This window comes from Pogona vitticeps, chromosome 5 (assembly GCF_051106095.1).
Source record: "Pogona vitticeps strain Pit_001003342236 chromosome 5, PviZW2.1, whole genome shotgun sequence".
Lineage (NCBI taxonomy): Eukaryota > Metazoa > Chordata > Lepidosauria > Squamata > Agamidae > Pogona > Pogona vitticeps.
The window spans coordinates 25,513,750-25,534,580 of NC_135787.1; the positions used below are offsets into that span (position 1 = coordinate 25,513,750).

Sequence of the window (20,831 nt, forward strand, 5' to 3'; positions counted from 1 at the left end):
TCCAGTTTACTTCTAGATAAAGAAGGGTGGGTTGGGGGGGGGATCTTGTATGACTTTGCAAATGTTCCCAGCTGCTTTGTACTATTCCCATTATTCCCAGTCAACAAGGATGCAAGCAATGGGTGATGATAAGCATTGCAGTCCAAAATATCTGAGGGGCTCTTAGGAAAAGGCTGGGACTAACTACCTTGTGAGCTGCAGATGTTTGAAATAAAAATGAAATATCTCATAACCCTTAGAAATTAATCAATACTGAATTTCATCTTGTCTCATTATATAAAATATAGCATGCTTACACTGCATTATTCTTATCTTTTTGAAGTTGCTTATCTGCTCTGTTGCAAATAAATCCAGCTTTTATAAATATATCAAAGCTTCTACTTATGCCAACACATTCAATATAAATCCCAGTCCCAGAGAAGGTAAAGGTTCCCCTTGACATTTAGTCCAGTCATGTCCGACTCTAGGGTGCGGTGCTCATCCCTGTTTCCAAGCCACAGAGCCAGCTTTTGTCCAAAGACAATTTCCATGGTCATGTGGCCAGCGTGACTAGACATTAGCCGTTACCTTCCCACTAGCCGTTACCTTCCCACCGAGGTGGTACCTATTTATCTACTTGCATTTTTACATGCTTTAGAACTGCTAGGTTGGCAGGAGAAAAGAGATACCAAGTAATTCAGTAACTATGGGGCCATTGCTTTAACCTCCCATGCAAGCAAAGTGATGCTCAAGATGTTCCAACAGAGGCGTTTAACTGTATATGGAGTGAAAAATGCTAGATTTTCAAGTTGAATTCTGAAAAGGAAGAGGCACTTGAGATCATATTGCAAATATCTACTGGCTACTAGAGCACATCAAAGAAACACACCAAAGAATTTCAGAAGTAAGTCAGACTGTGCTTTAAACACTACAACAAAGCATTTGACTCGATCACGAAAAGCGATGTTCTGAAAATAATGTATGTGACTCAGCACTTGATTGTCCTGCACAACCTGTATTGTGGACAAGAAGCTACTATTAGGACAGAATATGGAAAGATGTAACAGTTTTCCATAGGCAAAGGTGTCAGACTGGGGTACATTTCATCTCCCTATTTACTCAGCATGTACCCAGAACATATTATACAGAAAGTTGGACTAGAATCAGATGGAGGAGCAGTGAAAACTGGTGGAAGAAACTTCAGGAATTTAGCATATGCAGATGACACCATCTTACTGACAGAAAGCAGCAATAACTTGAAATGACTGTTAGGGAAAATGAAGGAAGAAAGTGCCAAAGCAGCACTGCAAGTGAATGTTACGAAGACAAAATTCATGAAAACAGAACAAGGATACAACTTCAACACTGACAATGAGGACACTGAAATTGTTAAAGATTTTGTATATCTTAGTTCAATAATCAGTCCAAAGGAATACTGCAACTAAGAAATCAGAAGAAAGCTGAGACTCGGAAAGCTAGCAATGAAGGAATTAGAAAAGATGATGAAGTATAAGGAGGAGTCACCGAAGACCAAGGCCAAGATCTTCCACACCATTTTATTTTTATTTACTTTGTACAATAGTGTGGATGATGTTGGCCTTGGACAGTGAAGAAAGCTGACAGGAAAAAAAATTGATTTGCTTGAAACATGGTGCTGGAGGAGAGCTTTGTGGATATCCTGGACAGCCAGAAAGATGAACAAGCAGATCCTTGAGCAAATCAAGCCTGAACTGTCTCGGGAGGCAAAAATGATGAAATTGAGATGGTGGTACTTTGAACACATCATGAGAAGGTGGGATTCTCTGGAAAAGATAATAATGCTGGGAATGGCTGAATGTAGCTGGACAAGAAGACAACTAAATATGAGATACATTGATTCCCTAAAGGAAGCTGCACGATTGAGTTTTCAAGAGCTGTGGAGATTTTAGAGATCATTCATTCATACAGTTGTCATAAATTGGAGATAACTTGATGGCACATAACAATTTACAAGCAAGTTTACTTAAGGTAATAGTGAGACATGGGAACAAGCCAACAATTTATTTCATTAAGAAACTTCTCAATTTACCGGGTTCTTTCCACAAGACTGGATAATTTCCCATTTTTATACATAAAGGCAATATTCATTTTTTACTTTAAATTCTGTTTGGCAAGAAATCTCTTCTGAGTCAAGGGAGCCATTTAAGAACCTTTAATGCGGTCCTTGAGGAATTCATGAGCATGATGTAACATTTAAATATCCCTTAATGAATCCTCCAGGGACACAGCCCTGTAGTAGGACCAAGGGGCAGACTAACTGTGGTAATCTGAAGATTTAAAGAATAATCCAAAAAGGCAGGATGCCTGTTTCTAAAGAATACTCAAGATTCTTATAAGATCAAAGGTATCTAGTTGTTATAGCAACTAGACAACTTAGCAGCGAAAGATGTATTTTCAAATGTTCAAAATCGTCCTAGGCAAATTATGTGAAAAGTAAGAAAATAGTGAGGCAAATCAATTAACTTAATAAGCTGAAATTTTTAACAAGGCAAGAAATAGTTTAAGTCCATTACACATGACACTGAATTTTTTAGACAGCTGGAATAAAATGTAGAGCTTCTAATTCATCTACAGTAAGTGGTTTGGATCCAGAAAATGAGGAGGGATCTTTGTTCACAGGGGGGCAGAATCCAGTCTACTATAAGTGCAAGTCTCCTGCAGTGATAAATTCTGCCTCCTGCAGGACCCCTGGATAAGTACAGATCCTTCAATGTTTTTTTTCCCATTAAATCTAGAGCAATCTTGACAGGGTTCTTTTAAATCAGTTTGTTATGACTGACTACATTTGGTTCAGTACAGAAAAAAATGTATTTGGGACATCTCATAGGATGCTTTCACTAGGTAAGAAACATATCTGTACAGCACTGATTCATTCCAGCTTTTGAAAGGCATGTTCCTGTCCATTGTAGGTAGCAACAGACAGGTGAAATTTGTAACAATAAGAAAGCCAGGTAGGAAAATGTCATTTTCTCATGCATACTTTATTTGTCCCTGAAGGTTGCTGTTTTCCTTCCTTGTTGCAAGTAGTGGGGAAAAAACAATAAGAATTCAGAGTTTGGAATGTTAGGTTTTAGATTTAGATTTTGATGGTGTTATGTGTTAGAAACTGGAAAATTAATTTGTTGCCATTCATGTTAGAAAACAAAAACTGACTGAATTATTTCTGAAATAAAAGGTGGGAGACACTGTGTTCCTTCACTTTTGAGCTCCATGATACAGTTGTCATTGGCTCCTTCAGAAGTGCTCTTTGTACTGGTTTTTAAAATTGCCTTACTCCATGTGGCAGTCTTTTCTAGATGGATGACATATCTCATAATTAAATTGTTAGCTTGGGATGGTGTTTCCAGGGTGTAGACTATTAGATTGAGGAAGTGTGTATGTTCATGCAGAGTTTCCTCCTCAAAATCTGTAGCTTTTCCCCTCTGCTGCTGGGGCTTCTGTTTTTAAAAAAATAGATGTGTGATCACTTGAACTGATGCAGAAAAAATAGAGCACTAGGATTCATTCAGGGAATGGCATGCAAAGCCAATCAGCAAGATTTTTCTTTTTCTTCTTTTACTTTTCAACAGCTAAGGGTGAGCAAATCTCTCTCTTTTTTCCACAGCTTATGGTAAAGCTAAACAGACGTGGAAGCCTTGTTTACAGCTTATTATGCAGTTCCCTTTAACTACACTACCTGCTGGATACAGCCGCAAAAAACTTGCAAATAAAGCTTCCTTTCTCTGTCTGTGGAAAGACCTGGAGAAACCTAAAACACATTTCACTCACTATGTTGCCATCCCTCATTCATACTTAGAGTAGGCCCATTTGAATGAATGGAATTTACAGAAGAGTTGCTTCACCAAATCCCAGTTGATTCAATGGGCCTACTCTAGTTTGATGTCCTGTGCTAAGCAAAGGGATAATTTCCAAGATTTGTAGAAAAGTTATAAATTACATCAAAAACCTAAACCTTACAAGGTTACAATGACAGATAGGGCATATTTATCATGCTATTCTTACTTAAACCACTGAATTAGTATAACTAATGAAATAATTCTAAATACCTTTGCAGATAGCTTACCTGAAAACTGCAAGGCTCAAAGACCAGAGCACTAGTGGTTTCCTCAGTTCAAATTTTGCTCGTTTGTTCATTACATGCCGACCACCAAATATAAAGGCAGCATACAGAGCAGAAAATAGAAAAGATTTTTTCCTGTATAAGAAAAAACACAACAAATAGTCATCCAAATATAGCCATTCAGCTTTTCAGCTGCATCCAACAAGTACACCAGTACATACGCTCAATACATTTGTTTGCAAATATTTTTATTTTGGAATGACTGTGTTCACTCATTCAATACATTTTTGTTCATGAATGCTGTCTCAGATATTGTGGAGTTTTGAATTTCTGGTAAAATTCCCCTTCATTACATAATAGAAGTACAGAGACTCACAGAGGAGAATACTTATAATTCCAACAGATAGTCTACTCTTTTCTCATTAAATAGCACTTAAAGTCTCAATAACTCACTCTGAGACATTTGTAGAAAAAATAATAAAAGTGTTTCATTTACTTACAATTGCAAACAGATCAACAGCAAACAAACAACAGATGAAACAAAAGGAAAAAGTACAGAGCAGAGAGGCAGGACTCTTTTTGAAATTTTAGGGTGGGAAGAAACTTCAGCATAGTAAGCCACAAGTAGAGTAGGTCCATTTGAATCAATGGAACTCACAGAGAAGATAACTCAACACATTCCCTAATAGGCCTACTCCAGTGTGACTTAATATGCTAACCAACAGAACTTTAGTCCATGTGTCATCCACATCTGCTCTATGAAATTTATTTCATTAAAACTTGCAGATTTTCACAATACGCAGTTCAAAGCCTGGTGAAATTTACTCTCCCATGCCCAGGTAGTGCATTGCATAGCCACCAGTTGCAAAGCGCCCCTAATTTGCTTCTAGTTTCTTAATTATCAATATTAGTTTTTATGTTACTAATATTGACAATGATAAGCAAAAGTCTTTTATTAAAAAGAGCAAACTGTTATAAATGCTTCAGCTTATAAAAGGCTTGAGCATAGAAATGAGCAACCATATTACCCTGATTCTCTTTGAAATTACAGTAATTGTCAGAACTGCTCTAAAATGGACAATTCTCTATCCAGCTCTCAATGAGTATCTTTCTGGAGAACATTGTAAACCAATTGGTAGTAACTGTGATTGTGGTGAACAATCACAACTCCACCCTGAGGCATTACAATTCCAGACACCACTGAAAATATTACAACTAGACGCCTAGAGTGGTCCGGTGGGCCAGATAGGTGGGGTATAAATTAAATAAATAATTAAATAATTAAATAATTAAATAATTAAATAATTAAATAAATAAATAAATAAATAAATAAATAAATAAATAAATAAACTTTTCCTAATTGCTAAACTAAAACAGTAGATGGTTGTTGTGAGTTTTTCGGGCTCTTTGGCCGTGTTCTGTGCTGTCCTCTGAAGACGCCGGCCACAGAGACTGGTGAAACGTTAGGAAGAACAACCTTCAGAACACGGCCAAAGAGCCCAAAAAACCCACAACAAACATTAGATCCCGGCCGTGAAAGCCTTCGCAAATACCGGTACATTGAAACAGTAGAACTTCACAGATGGCCGAGAAACAAGCCACACAGCCAATAAAATAAAAAAGGAAAGGAAAAAAAGAGAGAAAAAAATATTAAAATCAATTTACACAGAACCATTTGGAGCAACCTTAAGGGAATACCACTGTGCATGCTCTCTCTCTATATGTATATATGTGTATATGCATGTATCTCTCTATACATGTATACACACACCCCTAGTTTGACTCAAAGTTGGTCTGAACTAGAGGTATATCTTGCACTTCACAGAGTTAAAGTACAAAGCTTCCAATTACAAAACAGCACATGGAAAGCAGAGCCAAGACTTCAGTCAACCTTAGCGTCTGCCCTCTAGGAAAATAGGCACATTGCCTGAATCCACATGCCCTAGTGCTGAGGCAGGCTATTTTCTGCACTAGAGTCTTTAAAAAGGGGGCATATCTGAGACTTAAATGATGGGGTGGCTGTGACCTATCTAAAGGGAGACTACCACTTCTTGGGGTTTCTTATAAGTAGCAATTCAACTTTATTATTATTATTATTGTTGTTGTTGTTGTCGTTGTTGTCGTTGTTGTCGTTGTTGTCGTTGTTGTTGTTGTTGTTGTTGCCAGAAGAAGAGGGATACGGAGAGCTAGGGGCTGTAAAAACTCCCTGGGGTGGTGTATGTGACCCAGGCGGCACTTTGCTTACCCTTGATATGATTAGTCAGAATGTTAACTGGATCCAGTGGCTACCACTTGCACTGAGTTGCTGAGGCAGCATTTTTCAAACTCCTTTCCCTTTGCCTGCACTCTGACTTACATGCATTATAAAGAATACATTACCTTTATGCATATGCAGAATCCCATAGTCTTTCTAAGAATACGCTATCAGCTATTTAATACACACTCCGTATATATCACTGGATGGATGGATAGTTTCACTGAGTCAAACCACTTGGGATCAGGAGTTTGATTTCTCATTGTACTGCCAGGGGACAGCAGCAGCCCATGGCACCCATGTAATATTATGGCTATGTATATCAGTACTGTACAGTAGTGCTTCGCTTTACGATTGCCCCGCATTACAATGAATCCACTTTATGAAGATCTTTTTGCAATCGCAAAACGATGGTCTAAATGGGGGGATTTCACCTTGCGATGATCGGTTCCTTGCTTCGGGAACCGATTCCTCGCAAAACAATGTTTTTCTAACAGCTGATTGGCGGTTTCAAAATGGCCACCGGGCAATTAAAATGGCTCCCCACTGTGTTTAGGGACAGATTCCTCACTATACAGGCAGCGAAAATGATCTTCGCTGGACGGTGAGTTTTTACCCCATTGGAATGCATTGAACGGGTTTCAGTGAGTTTCAGTGGGGTTTTTTATTTCGTTTTAAGATGTTTTCGCTTAAAGGCAGTTTTCCTGGAATGGATTATCGTCGTTAAGTAAGGCACCATTGTATAGTATTCCAGTGTTAGAAAAGAAGGCCATAAGAATGTTGAAAAAAACAACAACACCAATTTGCTGTGATACTCATTCTATTGCACATAATTCTTATATTACTTTCAACTACTTTTGTGGTAGTGGGGTAAGATTGATAAGAAAATGACATGCAACTGGAAAAAGTCCTGTCAAGAAGCTTTTGAAAACTGCCTAAGGAATTTTTTAAAAATAATTTTAAAAATATTACTCATTATACCATTACAGTAACTTTGTTCCTGCTCCTTCCATTAATTTCGAAAGAGAACTTTGTTACATCGTTACTACTCCAAATACATACAGTACCTCATTATTGGTAATTATGATTTGGCTAGGCATGGCTAAATAGTGCTGTTTAAGAAGTACAATCCTTGAATCCACATGCAAGGATCAGGTAAAGAAACTACACTGCACCTCGGGCGACCCTGTTTAGCACAATCAAAATTTTCTTTCCCTTTAAAAGGAAAGATTTCTCAAGATCATTGAGCAGCTGTCTGGCTGTTTCTTTGGAGAAGCCTCTTAATAATCTTGCCTCTTGAGAAATCAAGAATATCTTGAGAAATTGAAAACTTCTTCTTGGTTCTCATTCGGAGGATAAAGGAGACAAAGTTTTCCATTTCTTATTAATGGTTGCTAACTGATACAGCACATCAGTGATGCTTTGAGATGACATTTAAAAAAAAACTTTCAAAGCACCACTGATATGTTAATAATTTAAAAAATTGGAAATCTTCCTCTCTCCCACCCTTCAAAGCAGAGAGAAACAGAAGTTTTCCATTTCTCAAAACCATTAAGAGGCAAAGTGTTAAGATTGTTAAGAAGCTTCTCCAAACTGACGGTTGGTCACAGTGCCAAAACAGTGAACAGTCTTCAAACATCTCTTCACCATTCTTCTGAAATGAATAGGAACTGATATAAGGGGCAGCTTCTTTGGTTTGAGTCTAAATCACACAAGCTGGATCCTACCCACACCTAAAAAACAGTTGCCTGTGACAAGAAGCCAGAAAGGTGCAAATTGGAACACACTGGGGAAGGGCAGGTTCACACTGAAACATTGTCTTATTACCAGGAAAAGAAGCAATCAAGCTCATCCCTTCAGCGGACCAAACTGTAAGACAAGTGCCCATGTAATCAGGTCCCCAGGCACTTGCTATCTGGGCAAACATTCATTCATTCATTCATTCATTCATTCATTCATTCATTCATTCATTCATTCATTCATTCTGCCCATCTAGACTGAAGTCTACTCTGGGTGGCTAACAATAATAGATAAAATAAAGACAATATAATAAAATAAAAAAAACAATAGTAATATAGTTCAAGATGGGAAAAATATTGAAGTGATGACAGGAGGGGAAGCCTGCCTAAAGAGCCAGGTCTTAAGTTTGCTCTTAACAAACCCTAGGAGGGAGCCAGACAGATCTCTGAGGGCAGACTGTTCCAAAGGCGAGGGGCCACTGCCAAGAAGGCCCAGTTTATTGTTCTTTCTCTGGGCCTTCCTCAGCATTAGGCCCCTCTGCTGCCCCTCCTGGCTAGAAGGAGTGATTCGGGTAGATCTAGGTGGGAGGAGGTGTTCCACTAGATATCGAGGTTGTAAACCGTTTAGGGCTTTATATGTCATCATTAACACTTTGAAATAAATGCAGAAACAAACGGGCAGCCAATGCAAGGCAGCCAGAGTGGGGGAATTATGCTGATATTTTCTCACCCCAGTGAGAAGTCTGGCCGCCGCATTCTGTACCATTTGAAGCTTCCACATCAATCTCAAAGGTAGACCCACATAGAGTGTGCCACAGTAGTCTAATCTGGAGACTACAAGTGCATGGACCAGAGTGGTGAGTGCCCTAACATCAAGATAAGGATGCAGCTGGGCAATCCACCAGAGATGGAAATAGGCGGAGCAGACCACTGATACCAACTGGGTTTCCATGGTGAGCGCCGGATCCAGATGGACCCCCAAGCTGCGAACCTCACTCTTTGCAGTGAGAGTCAGCCCCCAAAAAGAGAGGGAGTTTCTCAAACCACCAATGGAGGGGCCACCCACCCTCAGGACCTCTGTCTTGTCCGGGTTCAGCCTCAGTCCATTATCCTACATCTATTGCAGTACCGCCTCCAGGCAGCGCTGAAGGGATAGAATGCGATCCACTGTGACTGGAGAAAAGGAGATGTAGAGCTGGGTGTCACCAGTGTTCTGATGACATGAAGCCCCACACCCCATGATGACCCCACCCAGCAGCACTCTCTGAGGACAGTCCTAAGAATTGGAGCCAAGCAAACACCAGACCACCGATTCCCAATTTGGACAGCCTCCCCAGGATGATACCGTAGTCGATGGTATCGAAGGTGGCTGAGATATCAAGGAGGACCAACAAGGACATTTTGCCCCAGTCGGCCTCCCTCAGCAGGTAATCAAACAGGGCTACCAATGCCATGTTCATACTGTGGCGTGGCCTGAAGCCCAACTGTAATGGATCCAGGACATTGGTTTCATCCAAAAGAGCCACCCTCTCTGCCAATTTGCTAAGGAAAAAAACATTGGGGATGGGCCTATAATTGCCAGTGTTGTCTGCCACCAAACTTGGTTTCTTCCTTATGGGCCTAATGAGTCTCTCCTTAATGGCAAGGGGACCCTTGCCCTCCTGGAGAGACCCATTAATTATTGCAGTGGCACATTTGGTTGTTATAGGCCTGGCTGCTTTGATTATCCAGGCCGGGCAAGGGTCAAGGGAGAAGGTGGTGGCACGACCATGGTCAAGCGCTTTGTCCACCATATCTCATGGAGTCCTGGAATCCCTCTCATAGAGTTCTGGAATCCTATAGGATCCAGTAGCCTTCGAGGGTGGACCATTAAAATAGATCTTTGCTCCCTGCGGGGAGGGAGAGCCACTGAGAGATTACATTTTATTAGGTGGTGATCTGACCATGACAAGGGAACTGACACAAGGTCAGTCGCCATCAGACCACACTCCCTCCGCTTGGTGGAGAACATCAGGTCTAGCGTATGACTGCCCATGTGTGTGGGGCCGTTGACATGTTGGGACATGTCCAAGGAAGCCATGGTTTCCAAGAACTCAAGAGTCAGACCAGAAACTGCTGCCTCCGCATGGATGTTGAAATCACTAAAGACCAAAAGCCTCAGGGATTCCAACAATGCTGTGGAGACAAAGTCCGCCAGCTCCGGTAAGGAAATTGCTGGGTTATGGAGAGCATGGTAACCCAGCAAGATCCCAATACCATCCCTGCCCCAATCGACATGTGGAGGGCCTCCAGACCTGGCTTCACCGCCGTAGAGTGCCTAACAACCTCCAAAGTGTTTCTATAAACAATGGCTACTCCCCCCTCCAGTCTACCCTGGTGCTGGACTGCATAACTGGGAGGACAGGCAAGAGTCCAAGGAACACCTTCCCCGTCCATCCAAGTTTAGGTTATGCACGCCAAGTTTGCATCCTCCCCAGAATAAGGTCTTGGATAATCTGGGATTTGTTAGATACAGACATGGCATTCAACAGTACCAGATTTAGAGTGGAGGGACAGCTGATCTACCTTGAGACTGACGGTTGGTCACAGTGCCAAAACAGTGAACAGTCTTCAAACATCTCTTCACCATTCTTCTGAAATGAATAGGAACTGACATAAGGGGCAGGATCAGTATGTGTGGTCTTGACTCTGGTTCTACACAGAACCATCACATGTTTAGGCAAAGCCTGAAGAGAGCTTTTCTTCTCCCCCCCAAAACAGACTAAAATACAGACACAGAGGGTGTTTAATTCTTTCCTCTGCTCCCCAATTTCCCCTGCAAATCACAATCAACCTGTAGCTGTTTCCCGTCCATTGAGATTGTGGACACCCTTTAACTTTTCATTTACAGCAGAAGAAAAACAAATCTTGTCCTGTCTTATTATTTAGGCCAAGAATGTCCAGGGATTTACTATAAGATTATTACATTTTTAATGCCTTGGCTCAGCCCTGGAAATGAGAAGCAAACATCTCTCACTTGTGTGTGTGTTTAGTCGTTTAGTCGTGTCCGACTCTTCGTGACCCCATGGACCAGAGCACGCCAGGCCCTCCTGTCTTCTACTGCCTCCCGGAGTTGTGTCAGGTTCATGTTGGTTGCTTCGCAGACACTGTCCAGCCATCTCATCCTTGGTTGTCCCCTTCTCCTCTTGCCATCACACCTTCCTAACATCAAGGTTTTTTCCAAGGACTCTTTTCTTCTCATGAGATGGCCAAAGTACTGGAGCCTCAGCTTCAGGATCTGTCCTTCCAGTGAGCACTCAGGGTTGATTTCCTTTAGAACTGATAGGTTTGTTCTCCTTGCAGTCCAGGGGATTCTCAAGAGCCTCCTCCAGCACCACAATTCAAAGGCATCAATTCTTCGGTGGTCTGCTTTCTTTATGGTCCAGCTCTCACTTCCATACATCACGACAGGAAAAACCATAGCTTTGACTATTCGGACTTTTGTTGGCAAGGTGATGTCTCTGCTTTTCAAGATGCTGTCAAGATTTGTCATCGCTTTCCTCCCAAGAAGAAGGCGCCTTTTAATGTCAGGGCTGCTGTCTCCATCTGAAGTAATCATGGAGCCCAGGAAGATAAAATTTGACACTGCCTCCATATCTTCCCCTTCTATTTCCCAGGAGGTGATGGGACCAGTGGCCATGATCTTAGTTTTTTTGATGTTGAGTTTCAGACCGTTTTTTGCACTCTCCTCTTTCACTCTCATTACAAGGTTCTTTAATTCCTCCTCACTTTCTGCCATCAGAGTGGTATCATCTGCATATCGGAGGTTGTTGATATTTCTTCCGGCAATCTTAATTCCAGCTTGGGTTTCTTCCAGTCCAGCCTTCCGCATGATGTATTCTGCATATAAGTTAAATAAGCTGGGGGACAATATGCAGCCTTGCCGTACTCCTTTCCCAATTTTGAACCACTCAGTTGTTCCATGACCAGTTCTAACTGTTGCTTCCTGTCCCACATATAGGTTTCTCAGGAGACAGATAAAGTGGTCAGGCACTCCCATTTCTTTAAGAACTTGCCATAGTTTGCTGTGGTCCACACAGTCAAAGGCTTTTGCATAGTCAATGAAGCAGAAGTAGATATTTTTCTGGAACTCTCTGGCTTTCTCCATAATCCAGCGCAAGTTAGCAATTTGGTCTCGAGTTCCTCTGCCTCTTCGGAATCCAGCTTGTACTTCTGGGAGTTCTCGGTCCACATACTGCTGAAGCCTACCTTGGAGGATTTTGAGCATAACCTTGCTAGCGTGCGAAATGAGTGCAATTGTACGGTAGTTGGAGCATTCTTTGGCACTGCCTTTCTTTGGGATTGGGATGTAGACTGATCTTTTCCAATCCTCTGGCCACTGTTGAGTTTTCCAAACTTGCTGGCATATTGAATGTAGCACCTTAACAGCATCATCTTTCAAGATTTTAAATAGTTCAACTGGAATGCCATCACCTCCACTGGCCTTGTTGTTAGCCAGGCTTTCTAAGGCCCACTTGACTTCACTCTCCAGGATGTCTGGCTCAAGGTCTGCAACTACATTGTCTGGGTTGTCCGGGATATCCACATCTTTCTGATATAATTCCTCTGTGTATTCTTGCCACCTCTTCTTGATGTCTTCTGCTTCTGTTAGGTCCCTCCCATTTTTGTCCTTTACCATGTCCATCTTTGCGCGAAATGTTCCTCTAATATCTCCAATTTTCCTGAACAGATCTCTGGTTTTTCCTTTTCTGTTATTTTCCTCTATTTCTTTGCATTGTTCATTTAAGAAGGCCCTCTTGTCTCTCCTTGCTATTCTTTGGAAGTCTGAATTCAAGTTTCTGTAACTTTCCCTATCTCCCTTGCATTTTGTTTCCCTTCTCCTCTCTGCTATTTCTAAGGCCTCGTTGGACAGCCACTTTGCTTTCTTGCATTTCCTTTTCTTTGGGATGGTTTTCGTTGCTGCCTCCTGGACAATGTTACGAGCCTCTATCCAAAGTTCTTCAGGCACTCTGTCCACCAAATCTAGTTCCTTAAATCTGTTCTTTACTTCCACTGTGTATTCATAAGGGATTTGGTTTAGATTATACCTGAGTGGCCCAGTGGTTTTTCCTAATCTCTTCAGTCTAAGCTTGAATTTTGCTATGAGAAGCTGATGATCAGAACCGCAGTCAGCTCCAGGTCTTGTTTTTGCTGACTGTATAGAGCTTCTCCATCTTTGGCTGCAGAGAATATAATCAATCTGATTTCGATATTGCCCATCTGGTGATTTCCATGTATAGAGTCGCCTCTTGTGTTGTTGGAAAAGAGTGTTTGTGATGACCAGCTTATTCTCTTGACAAAACTCTATTAGCCTTTGTCCTGCTTCGTTCTGAACTCCAAGGCCAAACTTCCCTGTTGTTCCTTTTATCTCTTGGCTCCCTACTTTAGCATTCCAGTCCCCTAGAATGAGAAGAACATCTTTCTTTGGTGTCAGTTCTAGAAGGTGTTGTAAATCTTCATAGAATTGTTCAATTTCAGTCTCCTCAGCAATGCTGGTTGGTGCATAAACTTGGATTATTGTGATGTTAAATGGTCTGCCTTGGATTCGTATTGACATCATTCTATCATTTTTGAGATTGTATCCCATTACAGCTTTCCCCACTCTTTTGTTGACTATGAGGGCTACTCCATTCCTTCTACGGGATTCTTGCCCACAATAGTAGATATGATAATCATCTGAGCTGAATTCGCCCATTCCTGTCCATTTTAGTTCGCTGATGCCCAGGATGTCGATGTTTATTCTTGCCATCTCCTGTTTGACCACCTCCAGCTTCCCAAGGTTCATAGATCTTACATTCCAGGTTCCTATGCAGTATTTTTCTTTGCAGCATTGGATTTTCCTTTCACTTCCAGGCACGTCCACAGCTGAGCGTCCTTTCGGCTTTGGCCCAACCACTTCATTAGCTCTGGAGCTACTTGTACTTGTCCTCCGCTCTTCCTCAGTAGCATGTTGGACGCCTTCCGACCTGAGGGGCCCATCTTCCAGCGTCATATCTTTTAGCCTTTTGTTTCTGATCATGGGGCGTTCTTGGCAAAGATACTGGAGTGGCTTGCCATTTCCTACTCCAGGTGGATTGCGTTTAGTCGGAACTCTCCACTATGTCCTGTCCGTCTTGGGTGTCCCTGCACGGCATAGCCCATAGTTTCTCTGAGTTACTCAAGCCCCTTCGCCACGACAAGGCAGCAATCCATGACTAATCACTTAGTCAGCTTTTTATCTCTTAGTAAATCACAAGCTGTCTTTATATATTTGGTGTTAGGGTCAACATTTTCTAGTTTTCCATTTTGGTGTGGGTGCTTCCATTTCCTGAGACTGAGTTTGACATACCAAGTGCTCCTGACTCAACTATCTCTCAGAGACAGCCCACAAGAAAGGCAACCAAAAACGAGCCACAAAAGCGGTGTTTTAATTGCCGTAATTACAACTACTTGTCTGCAATATTAGTGCTGATGGTGACAGTGACATTGTTCCACCTCATACTTTCTCCACAAGAGCTTACATTGTTCTGCGAACACTTTCAATTCACCTGGCAAGAAGCTGCTCCTATCTTCCTTCACAAAATGAGAAACATTGTGCAAGATAATCTCCCTCAGACATCCACTTCAAATAACTACTGAATGGAAAACAAAAGAATACTCTCAGAAAGGAGAATAACCTTTTTATCTTTCATCCTGCTAAGGGTTGGGGATTGACTGTTTAGATGTAAAACACAAGACAGGGTAAGAGAGTTTTAAAAATCCAGATAGGCTGCCTGACACAGGGTCCAATGTGCAGTTCCAACACAAGTAAAAGCTGGGTCAGGGGAGGGAAATCTTTGACTTGCAGCCCCAATCTATGGGCAGTCCAAATCTGGCTTGCCAAAGGTCTGCTCCAAAGCATCTCCCAAGTGGGGATGGGAGCACAGCCTAAAATGAAACTGTTGCAGAGTTTTGAAGTCCCTTTCCTGTACAGAGACTCAGAGGAGAATAGCTCCAAGTTCCCCAGATAATCCACCTCTTTCTTATTAACTGCCACTTAAGGTCTCAAAAACTCATCCTGAGGCATTAAGTAGGAGAAAGAATAAAAGTGTTTCATTACTTACAGTTGTCAACAGATCGGCAGCCAACAAACAAGCAAACACGCTGCCTCCAACAGATTAAACAAAGGGAAAGAGAAAACTCTGCAGAGAGGTGGGTATCTCTTTGAACTCAAGGCAGGAAGGACCAATTGATTAGTGCTGGATAGATTGACAGTTACCCCAGCCCAGAAAGGTCCCTCCCTCCCAGCCTCACAAACTACAAGCAGCATGCAAGGTGGATAAAACTCCAATAGAAATGAGATTGGGATTTTGGTGAGGGAAGAAAAGTGTTCCTTGGAAACATTCCAGCCCCTGGGTAGACTGTTCCTTTATAACTCTTTGAATCCTCATTTGTGCTGTGAATGAATAGTGAATGCAGAACAATCGATAGAAAGTAACAATTTTTTTCTGAACTCGCATCAGTGTAAAATAATGGTCTGGATAAAGCCGAGATCTTATAGTTCTCAGATTAATAAAAGGCAAAATGTATTTATTAAACAAAATTACATCCACTTATTCCCGATGCAACTTATGCCTGAGGACTACACTGGCAAATCGAATGGACGTGGCTCAGCTCTCAGTCTCTCTTATGCTTGTATTTGGTTTAGGTGATCACACAAAGACACCAGATAGTTTTGGTGCCTCAATTTCATATGTGCCCACAGTCCCCTTCCTTTGACACCACCCACCTAGAGATGTCCAGCTATCCTTTCTTATCTTTTATTCTCTGTGCAGATGTAATGTAGCGCTAAACTACTGTAATGTATCAATGTAATAATAAGGTGATATAGTACTGAAATGTGTTGCTTGTTTTAAAAAATACTTTGGGACAAGTAGAGAGAAAGATTACGAGGGTAGATGATCCTCGCCGTCCCAAAGCATCACACCCCAGCTTAATACATCACCATAACTCCATCGAGAGTCACGTCCCTGTCCCTTTGTTGAATGAAACAAATGATCACACAGGGAAAACACTGTCTGAATTGTTCTGACTTAAAAAAAAAAGTAGAAGCCTCCAGCGACAGGGGGAATATCTTCAAATCAGAAACAAAAACGGCTAGGCTGATTCACATTGGCCTTTGCAGCATGTGATCATTGAAAAATATTTCCAATTCACCTGAGTTAATTGCAGAGCATATCCTGAAGTATTTGTCAGTGTAGTTGCAGGCTAAGCTACCTCAAGTAGGTCAGCAGCTATATTTATATATATTAGGTCACTTCGCAACTTTTAACTTATTTCCATCTTCTAAAGGTCATATATCATTTTACTATCAGATGTTGCGCAGCCTCCTGATATTTTAAAGTAAACTGGCGGTTATTCTATTATCTGCCTACCTACAAGATCTGTGTAAAATGTCTCAATTTATTAGCAAACTATTTAATAGTAGAACCTATGAATGGGTTATAACATAAATAAAAAGTCCTGGCAAAAAGCAACAAAAACAATAATTATGATGAATAGCCATTGAAAGAGGGATTGAAAACACTTGGGTCAGAATTACTATTTTTTAAGAATAGGATGTGCAACAGTGGTCGTACAGGTGGGCTGCATCTTTTGACAGGGTTTCCATCCTAAATTTAATTAAACATCGGCTGGCTGGCCAGAAGGCAGAAATCATTTGTTTGATTAATAGTGCAGATGTGGTGTTTTTCCACCAGGATTCTGGCTTTGGCAAAGCTAGGCCTCTGTACGGTCATCCACCAGGGAGGAGAAGAGCAAAACAAAGGAATGAAAGGTGAAAGGAAGAAATTTTGAGAAACAAAGAAAGATGGCAACAAAACCTCCCATCATAAAGAGTGCTTCCTTTGAGTCACAGCTGAGGCAGGTTGCCTCCAGGACAGCCAAAAAGCAGCAGGAAAAGAGGGAACCATCTGGCTAAGAAGGAGAGATGGAAGTAAAAAATAAGAGGAAAAAGAAAAAAAGAGAGAAAATGAGAGACAACTGTATAGGTAATGGTAAGCACTTTATTATTTATCAATGTGGGCAGTCCTTTACAAAAAGAGCAGTTTCTTGCCCCAAGGTGTTTATATTCTAAAATGCAACACAGGAAGATGAGGCAAGGGTGAATAATGTCTTATTTCTGATTCTGGTAAAATGAGAACATTTGTGGGACTAACCACTGTTGTCACATTTGTAAAACATGACACCCACTAAAACTATCACAAAATATTCAGCAGATTATTAATTGTGTAGTTGTCCAATGCATGTCTACTCAGAAGCACATTTGTTTGAATTTATAGCACTTACTCCCAGATAAGTTTCTCCAGGGATGCAGCCTAAAGGATGTCTATTCTCTACCATCTTCAATACAACTGGAATATTTTTCATATGATACTGACATATAAAATCAGGGATGTATAGTCTGTTATTCTGGGGCTGCATGGAGACCCTAAATGCCTTGTGCGACCCTACACAACTTCCTCGACCTTCCTGCCACCAAATATTGCACTTGCCAAATTCTTACCAATTTAATACAGAGTAGTAGAAAAGTGAGAGCTCTGTGTAAACATCTCTAGACAAAGGGTCAAGAAAAAACCTCTCTGGTCTTACCCCCAGATCCCCATACAGATTTCCTCACACAGGGTGTGAGACAAAGCAGCACACTCTTTTTTACACAGTGGCTGAAATACTGTACTGTTGCTTGGTGCAGGAAGCCACAACTAGAGTAGGCCCTTTTGAATCAATGGAGCTTTGGTGAGTCAACTCCTCTTTAAGTGCCATTGATCTTATGACCTACTCTAATTGAGACTTGCTACATAAAGCAGTAAGATATCAATGAGTCAGATTCATGCTCAGGTGTGTATATCGGTATGGCTCAGTGTTCAGAATGTGAGACTGGGACTTGGAAAAAAGAGGATCAAGACTCCACTGAGTAATGAAATTGACTGGGTGAGCGTGGGCTGGCCATACTCAGTCAACCTGACCTTTACAGGGTTCTTGCTATGAAGATTAACAGCAGAGAAGGAGGTAGGCCATGCACCTAACCTTGAGTTCAATAATGGAAAGGTGGTCTATAAAGGCAATAAATAAATAAAGATAAAGGCAATAAATAACTAATATTCTCAAATTTTCTCATCCTTAACAACAACAACAACAACGAGTGCCTAGACGTATTAAGATATTGCTTTTAAAAATGGATAATCACTGCAAGGTTTTTCATTCCTACGGGAAAGCAAAAATATTTGTTTTTGACAGGCACAGCATTAAAAAATACAAAGTTTTTTTTCAGAGGGCACAAAATAGGGGGTTTTAAATACAAAATGCAAAGCTTTTCAAGCAAAATAAGACTTTTGTGCAAAAAAGCAACCAACCAGCCAAAAATACTTCCTCAGATTTTTCACAGAAAGATACCAAAATGCAAAAAATCCACAGACCCTCTCATAATCTTACCAAATGACAATACAAATGATTGAAAGCTTTCTTTCTTAGCTGTGACTACAAAATAAATAGGATTCCCATCCTTACTAATAAATAGTAAACAAGGAGTATAATCTAGTCCAAGTTACTGACAAAGTAAATCCATCTTTTATTCTATAAGTAACAGAAGAACATGTGAAGACTTCATGCACGGGGGCAGGTGTTTGTCAGCTTCAGCAGCATATGTGCTTAGCTATCTGTGAAATTCCATAGCAAAATTTCATATTTTTCCTACTGTTTGACTACCAATTTAGAAATATATGCAAGAGATTAAAGAGAAACACTCACCTAATATTTATGAACCTGAAGTTTATTTATGTATTTGTATTATTTCCCCCCACTGGGCAGCCAAGGTGACTCATAACAATTAAAATTATACAATAATCACATTTTTAAAAATACCATTAAAATTACATGGAGAATGATCAAGCATTTGTCAGTATTACAACTAAGACTGAAAACAAATTTAAAAACCTTTTGAAAACCCTTTTAAACATCTAAATGTAATAAATATAGCATTCTTGAGAACCCCACTACAGAAGTAAATAAGTTTAATGGGAAGTAAACAGGTTTACTTTTGTAGCTGAATGTCCTCTGACATTTATATTTACAACATGGACAATGTAATCACTCACATCAGTAAATCTTCTTATTAATGCACGCCTCAATATTCCAGAACAATGTGTGTGTTTAACAGGGCAGACAAATGTGCACATCCTTGAGGCAACCCTCAAGAATAGCAGTATTAGATTTGCTAGATTGCCCAGGATATGGATGCCGCATTTAAGTCTTTGTTTCCCCCCCTCCCCTCTACAGCTTTATGGACAGAAATAATAGGATAAGAATGACGTTAGAGGTATTGCTTGGCATTATATTCTAGCTGTCAAAAGAACTAAAAGGCCTAAGATTCATTGATTATAACCGTAACGTGAATGATTTTTTTTAAAAAGAGATAGAAATAGATTAAATTAGAAGTTGCAGCTTGGATTCTTATTCTCTTTCCATGAATGAGACATCATTAGATGGGCTTCCCTGCCTTCCCCTTTCCTCTGCTCCCCTTTTGGACCTGCTGAAAATCCTGGATGTGAGTGGGGCTGCTATGGGAATGGTGCGAATGACCACAAATCGAGGATGTGTGTGTTAAAGAATCTGTCTCCATATGTGCACAGAGCAGGAAATTAGGATCCAAGCCTATTATTTTTATGGCATATAAATTATAATTGTGGCTGCCCAAACAATACAAGGACATTTTTATTTATTTATTTATTTATTTATTTATTTATTTATTTAGATTTGATTTGTATCCTGCCCATCTGGTCTATACAACCACTCTATGCAGCTTCCAGTATAACATAAAACAATAAAATAACACAATAGCAAAACAAGATGAAGCAACCATTAAAATCACCCAGGAGAGCTTGCAACAACACTGAAAAGTTAAGGGGCGCAGTAAAGATCCTTAAGAAAAGCACTGTGCCTTTGCTGAAATAAAATCATTTTGGTTTCCCTTCTGAAAGCAAGGAGCAAAGACATAAGGGATCTCGATTCAGGGAGGATACTCCAGACGCTGGGTGCTACAAGCAAGAAGATTGTGTGAACTGAGACTTGCTATAATTTGGACAATAGGAAGAACTGGAAAAGGGGCTTCGTGGTGGAATGTGCACCATATGGACAACACAGTGGTAAAGGGAAAGAGATGTTCCTTACGCCTGAACTGCAGCTCTACCAACTCCTAAATGTATCAGCCAGCACGGTCTTCTACTGCATGTGAGATTTTCTTTCAAAACACATTACAAAACCAAGGGGTGATGTAACAAGCTCTTTCTTTCTTTCTTTCTTTCTTTCTTTCTTTCTTTCTTTCTTTCTTTCTTTCTTTCTTTCTTTCTTTCTTTCTTTCTTTCTTTCTTTCTTTCTTTCTATACCCGTGTCAGACGCAGTACATTTTAAAAGTGGAAACCCCTGCTCCATATATTACTGCAGCCTTACTTCAGCAAATGAAAGATGTGCTGTCATTTGGATCTCCTGACATTAACTCTGCGAACATGACAAAAACTGTAAATCTATAAATGTAATGGCTTTCAGTAAAACGCGGGAGGAAGTCAGCCCACAGCTAGCTAGGGGCGATTGAAGAAAACAGATTTTGTGCACAGCCTGCTTTTCGAAAAGAATTTTCCAGGCAAAGTGATTAATTTAGCAACTAGACAGGGGTTTGCCCCATTGTTCGTGTCATGTTTCTCACTGTACC

The 20,831-nt window shown here is 40.6% G+C and overlaps 1 protein-coding gene across 1 annotated transcript in view; it reads right to left on the bottom strand.

Annotated features, from left to right (window-relative positions):
- The window catches only part of ELOVL6 (ELOVL fatty acid elongase 6), a 92,097-nt gene that overhangs the window by 8,817 nt on the left and 62,449 nt on the right, over nucleotides 1–20,831 (bottom strand). The window contains exon 2 of the mRNA XM_020808851.3: nucleotides 4,082–4,213. Within this exon, the coding sequence (XP_020664510.1) occupies nucleotides 4,082–4,213 (132 nt within the window). The remainder of the gene's footprint in view (nucleotides 1–4,081; nucleotides 4,214–20,831) is intronic.